At 42.1% G+C, this 8,588-nt stretch overlaps 1 protein-coding gene across 1 annotated transcript; it reads right to left on the reverse strand.

The window, feature by feature from the left end:
• Positions 1–867: 867 nt before the first annotated feature.
• LOC142663753 (uncharacterized) lies at positions 868–6,551 on the reverse strand. The gene is made up of 3 exons (XM_075842578.1): positions 6,485–6,551; positions 4,946–5,359; positions 868–1,446 (listed from the first exon to the last, which is right to left on the reverse strand). Exons 1-3 carry the CDS (start codon positions 6,519–6,521, stop codon positions 1,241–1,243), a joined length of 657 nt encoding a protein of 218 aa, XP_075698693.1. The 5' UTR covers positions 6,522–6,551; the 3' UTR covers positions 868–1,240.
• Between the last annotated feature and the right edge of the window lie 2,037 nt (positions 6,552–8,588).

Genomic DNA, 8,588 nt, shown 5'->3' on the forward strand with positions numbered 1-8,588 from the left:
GATCGCCGACCCGGGACTACTCTCATTGGTCCCGGGGCGTCTAGCGGTGATGGTCAGCTGTCTGTGACAGCTGTCATCATAGCTTTGTCACTATGCACTAAGACACGGTGACGTTTGATGCCATGATAAATATATTCTTCATGGAGCGTTAAGAAGTTAATCCAACTCTCCCTGCTCCCGGATTCCCTTTAAGTCGTTATAGTGGTCTTGGCCAGTTAGAAAAGGAAAGTGTACAACTCTAATCGGAGAAGACATCACCTGTGAGTCACTGTATTTAATTATTGTTTTGGATCTGTTTTCCATGTTTATTTTCCTTCTTCTGTTATTATTTTGGCTTACATATTTAACCACTTCATTACCGGAGGGTTTACCCCCTTTCATTACCGAGCCTTTTATGGCAGAATTTTTCATTGTTGCATCACCGCATTCAGAGAGACAATAAAGCCGTATGTGGTCTTGTTTTTTGCGGGATGAGCTATATTTTTAATAGAACCATTTTGGGGTAGATATACATTATTGATTAGATTTTATAATTTTTTTATACATTTTTGTCATTTTAAGAGCCTACCGCTGTGACGGTTGACCCTGCGTGGTTAAGGGAGTAGCGAGGAGAGTGACTGAGCAAAACTCATCATGCCAGAGCTGCTTTTTGATCCGCTCCCTAGATTTCTATGCTGAATTATCCTCATATTCGATTTTATGACTTTCAGCAGCATTTTTCTATACCTAATAGTCCAGAGTGTGGTATATCAATAAGTTTCAGGTTACAGTTACTATAGTAATGTGCTACTTATAAAATAACACGCTTTGTTTAGGTCTCAATCTTTTTATTGAAATATCATGACTACAATTTTTTTTCCATAAAGCTGGTATACAATTAGGAATATTCTGAGACATGGTGTAACCAGAAGCAGTCATGTACATGCCAGTCTTGAAAATTCTCCTTTCATCTTGAGATGGTTTGTAACTGCAGTCTCTTCTGTTGGTATAATGGGAATGAAGGGTATTAAATTTTTCAATCGTTGTTCTGTTGGTATTTGCCAAAAATCGGTGGCACTCTTGTCCAGGTTGGCACTGTGACTCAGCCCAGCCACAGGCCGAGACATTTATCTTTTCTTGCAAGGTATAGCGCTGTGACTCAGCCGAGCCACAGGCAGAGAAATTGTCCATGTTGTGAGATGTTTTGAGCCGTGACTCAGCCGAGTTACAGCCAGAGAAATTGTCTCTTTTTTTTCAAGGTTTAACTCTGTGACTCAGCCGAGGCATTCCTTTTTTGGAAATATGCCAGAAGATGTTCATGTAATTGCTGCCTTGGTGAGGAATAACTGGCTGTGTCTGTAGGTGTGTAGTTCTTAGAGACATTAAATCCAGCTTCTTCCTTATTCTGGCCAAGATGTTCATCAGCATTTGGAAGATGGTGAAGACGTTCTTTGTCCTCTTGGTTTTCTGTAAAACAGATGCAGTCTATAAGATTACCTGTTAATATAATGGACATATTTGACAGTGGAGTAGAAACTATTAGGAAATGGCGTAAGCAACAATTCCCTAATATATTGTCACCAACATCAGAGCGTCGACAGTTTTTTTTATCCACACAATATAAACTAGAACAACTGATGTTACTTTTTATGGTGGCAATCAGAAGATTCACACTTATTCATTTTCACCAGTAATAAGTTCTGTTTTTTTCTGGACAGTCTCATAAAACGGACATCATAAGGGGTGGGACTTATAAAAATCTGATCCGAAATTGGGCAGTTTTGTGTCTGTTTCTCGGAATGGAGGCATGGCTTAATAATGTCCCACCAATAAGGATAAAATGTTGGCGGATATGAGTAATGAGATGTGATTGGTCAGGACTATAAAGAAGATAATACACTGAAATAAATGACTGTAAGGGTATGTTCACACGGCCTATTTACGGACGTAATTCGGGCGTTTTTGCCCCGAATTACGTCTGAAAATAGCACCTCAATAGCGCTGACAAACATCTGCCCATTGAAAGCAATGGGCAGACGTTTGTCTGTTCACACGAGGCGTATATTTACGCGCCGCTGTCAAATGACGGCGCGTAAATTGACGCCCGCGTAGAAGAAGTGACCTGTCACTTCTTTGGCCGTAATTGGAGCCGCTATTCATTGACTCCAATGAATAGCAGCGCTAATTACGGCCGTAATTGACGCGGCGTTCAAGCGCCTGCACATGCCGGTACGGCTGAAATTACGGGGATGTTTTCAGGCTGAAACATCCCCGTAATTTCAGCCGTTACGGACCCCCGCCGTGTGAACATACCCTAAAACATTTCCAGAACTACTGAGAAAATAAAGGCTCGTGGTGATTATATTATACGGAGCGCTGCTGTCATCGTCACCTCTTACAGGTTTTTTTACCTGCTCAAGGCTTTTCATGAAAATGAATATGAGGTTGTCACAGCCACTCCCCTGTCCATTAACTTCCACTGAATAGAATTATACAGATGTTTCCACCTTGACAGCTGTTTTGATTCTGTTTATGACTCCAATTTCTCAGGATTTGTAACATGGGATCCTATGTCATATCTCGCCACTCGTCTCGCAATATGTCGAAAGCCAAGAGAAGAGTTAAGGGAGGATACAGATGTAGTCTGACCTGCAGTCCTGACCGCTATCTCTACCTAACGCTATGTTCATATCTGCACTGGAGGCTCCACTCTTTTTTTCAGTGAAAGCATCAGACACCTTGTCGGACAGACCCCATTGTAAGTCAAGAGGCGCTGCGTCGTGGCTTCCGGTATAAATGGAAGTCATGATGCAGATGTAAACAGACCCTAAAGGATGAACGTAAGAGCACAAAGAAGAAAGATGCTAACAAGGTCCTAGGCAGCAGCCACTGTCTTGGGGTTATGTTAGACTCAGATCTTCCCTTTACTCCTTATATTCAAACACTTGCATGGTCATGTCTTCTGCATCTAAAAAACATCTTTAGCATCTGCCCTTTTCTTACTGTGGAAACGGCTAAAACTCTTAAGCTACATTCAGATGAACGTAGCCAACCTCGGACGTGAAAGACTGCAGTTTTTTCAGGTCCGAGGTCCACCCATGCGGCATGCGTTATCACAGATCCCCAATAGACTAGAGTCTATGTAGGAATGCATGACACGCAGTAAAATAGGACACGTCCTATTTTTTCACGGACATTTCACACGCTCCAATAAAACAACGGTCGTGTAAACGGCCCCATTAAAATAGATGAGTCTGTGTGACGGCCGTTGTTTTAACAGCTGTCACACGGACGAGATACACACTCGTCTGAATGAGCCCTTATTGTTCCTCCGATTCCTTCTCGCCTTGACTCCTGTATCTCATTACTTGTCAGTTTTCCCCTCACTAAACTCTCCCCTCTACAGTCAATGCTAAATGCAGCCCCCAGGCTCATCTTCCTGACCAACCACTACACCAATGCCTCTACCCTGTGCCAGTCACTGCTCTGGACCGCTACACCAATGCCTCTACTCTGTCCCAGTCACTGCCCTGGAGACCAATGCTTCTAACCTGTGCTAGTCACTATAATGGAGCGCTACACCAATGCCTCTACTCTGTCCCAGTCACTGCCCTGGAGACCAATGCCTCTACCCTGTGCCAGTAACTATAATGGACCACTACACCAATGCCTCTACCCTGTGCCAGTCACTATAATGGACCACTACACCAATGCCTCTACTCTGTGCCAGTCACTGCCCTGGGCCACTACACCAATGCTTCTACCCTGTGCCAGTCACTGCTCTGGACTGCTACACCAATGCCTCTGCTCTGTGCCAGTCACTGCTCTGGACTGCTACACCAATGCCTCTACCCTGTGCCAGTCACTATAATGGACCACTACATCAATGCCTCTACTCTGTGCCAGTCACTGCTCTGGACCACTACACCAATGCTTCTACCCTGTGCCAGTCACTGCTCTGGACCGCTACACCAATGCCTCTGTTCTGTGCCAGTCACTGCTCTGGACTGCTACACCAATGCCTCTACCCTGTGCAAGTCATTATAATGGACCACTACACCAATGCCTCTAACCTGTGCTGGTCACTATAATGGACCACTGCACTAATGCCTCTACCCTGTGCCAGTCACTATAATGGACCACTACACCAATGCCCCTACCCTGTGCCAGTCACTACATTAGTTGCCCATTTACTTAAGAATTCAATATAATCTTATTACTCTCATTTACAAAGCGCTCCCCAGGGCTGCACCTCCATACATCTCCCTCATCTCTTTCTACCACCCTGTGTACTACCACCTCCCTCATATCTGTCTACCACCCTGTGTACTACCTCCTCCCTCATCTCTGTCTACCACCCTGTGTACTACCTCCTCCTTCATCTCTGTCTACCACCCTGTGTACTACCTCCTCCCTCATCTCTGTCTACCACCCTGTGTACTACCTCCTCCCCCATCTCTGTCTGCCACCCTGTGTACTACCTCCTCCCTCATCTCTGTCTGCCACCCTGTGTACTACCGCCTCCCTCATCTCTGTCTACCACCCTGTGTACTACCTCCTCCCTCATCTCTGTCTACCACCCTGTGTACTACCTCCTCCCCCATCTCTGTCTGCCACCCTGTGTACCACCTCCTCCCTCATCTCTGTCTGCCACCCTGTGTTCTACCCTGTTTAGTATAAAAGTCGTCTGGACTACTGTACAAAATAAGCACTTTTAACATTTTGTGTCACCCGTATTTCCTCAGATTGTGTACAAGCTCTTGCGAGCAGATTCACCCCTATAGTTTGATTTGTTAATTAGTTTGTCTCTATGTTATGTCTGATTTTGACTGTACATGAACTTATTTTGTCTGTACATGAACCATCTGATTTATAAAATGCTGCATAATATGTTGGCGCTATAGAAATACAAATTATTATTAATATTATTGGGCTAAATTTAAGAATAAAAGCTGTAAGAACTTACTGTCAGAGGAGGTGTCCACATGATCTGGGCTGATATTCATGGTCACGTGATTGGATCCAGGCATGGAGATCTGAGTGTCCTCAGTGGTGTCGCTTTTTTCAGCCAATCCTTGAGGAACATTATCGGTCATGATATCAGAGGTCTCCACGTCCTCTGGGCTGGTATTCATGGTCACATCATTGGTTTCAGACATAGAGATCTTATTGTCTTCAATGACATCACTTTTTTCAGCCAGCCCGGGAGGAGCATCATTGGTTATAATATCAGAGGTGTCCACATCTTCTGGGCTGATATTGTTGGTCACATGATCGGATCCCGGCATGGAGATCTGAGAGTCTTCAATGACATCACTTTTTTCAGCCAGCCTATGAGGGGCATCCTCGTCTATAATATTTATTTTGTCCTCGTGTTTTGCTGTAACACAGAACATTGAAATCAGTAATTATAAAATAAAATCTTCTATAAGTTTATTGTAGTTTATTAATTGAAATCCCCTAAAGACAAAGTAAATGCCAAGAATAAAAGATCACAACCCCCACAGCTGCCTCTACATCTCGGGTTCCTCACTAAATCCTTCCAAGACCCTCTGTGGACATGACTGACCCCTCCAGTCTCCTGCATAACCAAGCTCCTGAATCATCACCCGACACAATATACATTTATATAATGAACATGGCCGTGATATAGAGAAGACGATGAAATCTACAATCCTGGAGCGGTGGTTATATTGAGTGTAGTAGTGAATATTCTATAAAGTGGAGGATTTTACTGTAAGGTGGAGTTACACTTTATTACCTTTGGTGAATGTGGGAATAACTGTATTTCATGTCGTGTTATGCCACAAGAAGGCCAATAGTTACAGAGAATGGCTCCGGATGATGGGAGTAGCGGGAATACTCCATCCTCTTCAATAAGGGTATGTTCACACGATAGCAGGCATTTACGGCTGAAATGACAGACTGTTTTCAAAAGAAAACAGCTGCCTCGTTTCACCTGTAAATGCTCCTCCTCGTAATATACGAGGCGTCTGTGACGCTCGTATATCTTGAGCTGCTCTTCATTGAGTTCAATGAAGAACAGCTGAAATTACGTTGCAAAGAAGTGCCCTGCACTTCTTTGCCGAGGCAGTCAATTTACGCGTCGTCGTTTGACAGCTGTGAAACGACGACTCGTAAATTACAGGTCGTCTGCACAATACGTCGGCAAACCCATTCAAATGAATGGGCAGATGTTTGCCGACGTATTGTAGCCCTATTTTCAGACGTAAATCGAGGCATAATACGCCTCATTTACGTCTGAAAATAGGTCGTGTGAACCCAGCCTAAGAGGCAGTCATTGGGAAATACATCGAGATATAGTGCACAGTTGTGATGACTTTAGTAAAATGTGCTCATAGATTAGATTGTTTTTCTATAAATACATTTCATATAATGAAAGAGACAAAGCAGAATATTCCCAGTGTCCACGTGATATAAACCTCCTATAAATTGTTTTATGTAGATAGATATTAATATGTCACATCTGATAAACTCTATTTACCGTTTTTTTTGCCGTTTCTCTCTCTATTTTCGTCCATTGAACATTGGGTCTCAACATCTCTTGTGGATTTAGTTTTCGATTGTCTTGTAATAAGGGAAGAAATATTGTGGATTAGAGATATGACGACATTATGACTATAGACAAGTCTTTATATTCTGTACATAGAGGTGTAATGTGTCCCCATTATATTCTGTACATAGAGGTGTAATGTGTCCCCATTATATTCTGTACATAGAGGTGTATTGTGCCCCCATTATATTCTGTACATAGAGGTGTAACGTGTCCCCATTATATTCTGTACATAGAGGTGTAACGTGTCCCCATTATATTCTGTACATAGAGGTGTAATGTGTCCCCATTATATTCTGTACATAGAGGTGTAACGTGTCCCCATTATATTCTGTACATAGAGGTGTAACGTGTCCCCATTATATTCTGTACATGGAGGTGTAATGTCTCCCCATTATATTCTGTACATAGAGGTGTAACGTGTCCCCATTATATTCTGTACATAGAGGTATAATGTGTCCCATTATATTCTGTACATAGAGGTGTAACGTGCCCCCATTATATTCTGTACATAGAGGTGTAACGTGTCCCCATATTATTCTGTACATAGAGGTGTAATGTGTCCCCATTATATTATACATAGAGGTGTAATGTGCCCCCATTATATTCTGTACATAGAGATATAATGTGTCCCATTATATTCTGTACATAGAGGTGTAATGTATCCCCATTATATTCTGTACATAGTGGTGTAATGTGCCCCCATTATATTCTGTACATAGCGGTGTAATGTGTCCCCATTATATTCTGTACATAGAGGTGTAACGTGTCCCCATTATATTCTGTACATAGAGGTGTAATGTGTCCCCATTATATTATACATAGAGGTGTAATGTTTCCCCATTATATTCTGTACATAGAGATATAATGTGTCCCCATTATATTCTGTACATAGAGGTGTAATGTGTCCCCATTATATTCTGTACATAGAGGTGTAACGTGCCCCCATTATATTCTGTACATAGAGGTGTAATGTCTCCCCATTATATTCTGTACATAGAGGTGTAATGTGTCCCCATTATATTCTGTACATAGAGGTGTAATGTGTCCCCATTATATTCTGTACATAGAGGTGTAATGTGTCCCCATTATATTCTGTACATAGAGGTGTAATGTATCCCCATTATATTCTGTACATAGTGGTGTAATGTGCCCCCATTATATTCTGTACATAGAGGTGTAATGTGTCCCCATTATATTCTGTACATAGTGGTGTAATGTGCCCCCATTATATTCTGTACATAGAGGTGTAATGTGTCCCCATTATATTCTGTACATAGAGGTGTAATGTCTCCCCATTATATTCTGTACATAGTGGTGTAATGTGCCCCCATTATATTCTGTACATAGAGGTGTAATGTGTCCCCATTATATTCTGTACATAGAGGTGTAACGTGCCCTCATTATATTCTGTACATTGAGGTGTAATGTCTCCCCATTATATTCTGTACATAGAGGTGTAATGTGTCCCCATTATATTCTGTACATAGAGGTGTAACGTGCCCCCATTATATTCTGTACATAGAGGTGTAATGTGTCCCATTATATTCTGTACATAGAGGTGTAATGTGCCCCCATTATATTCTGTACATAGAGGTGTAATGTCTCCCTATTATATTCTGTACATAGAGGTGTAATGTGTCCCATTATATTCTGTACATAGAGGTGTAATGTGTCCCCATTATATTCTGTACATAGAGGTGTAACGTGCCCCCATTATATTCTGTACATAGAGGTGTAATGTCTCCCCATTATATTCTGTACATAGAGGTGTAATGTGTCCCCATTATATTCTGTACATAGAGGTGTAATGAGTCCCCATTATATTCTGTACATAGAGGTGTAATGTGCCCCCATTATATTCTGTACATAGAGGTGTAACGTGTCCCCATTATATTCTGTACATAGAGGTGTAATGTGCCCCCATTATATTCTGTACATAGAGGTGTAATGTGTCCCCATTATATTCTGTACATAGAGGTGTAACGTGTCCCCATTATATTCTGTACATAGAGGTGTAATGTGTCCCCATTAT

This window comes from Rhinoderma darwinii, chromosome 11, assembly GCF_050947455.1.
Source record: "Rhinoderma darwinii isolate aRhiDar2 chromosome 11, aRhiDar2.hap1, whole genome shotgun sequence".
NCBI classification, from domain to species: domain Eukaryota; kingdom Metazoa; phylum Chordata; class Amphibia; order Anura; family Rhinodermatidae; genus Rhinoderma; species Rhinoderma darwinii.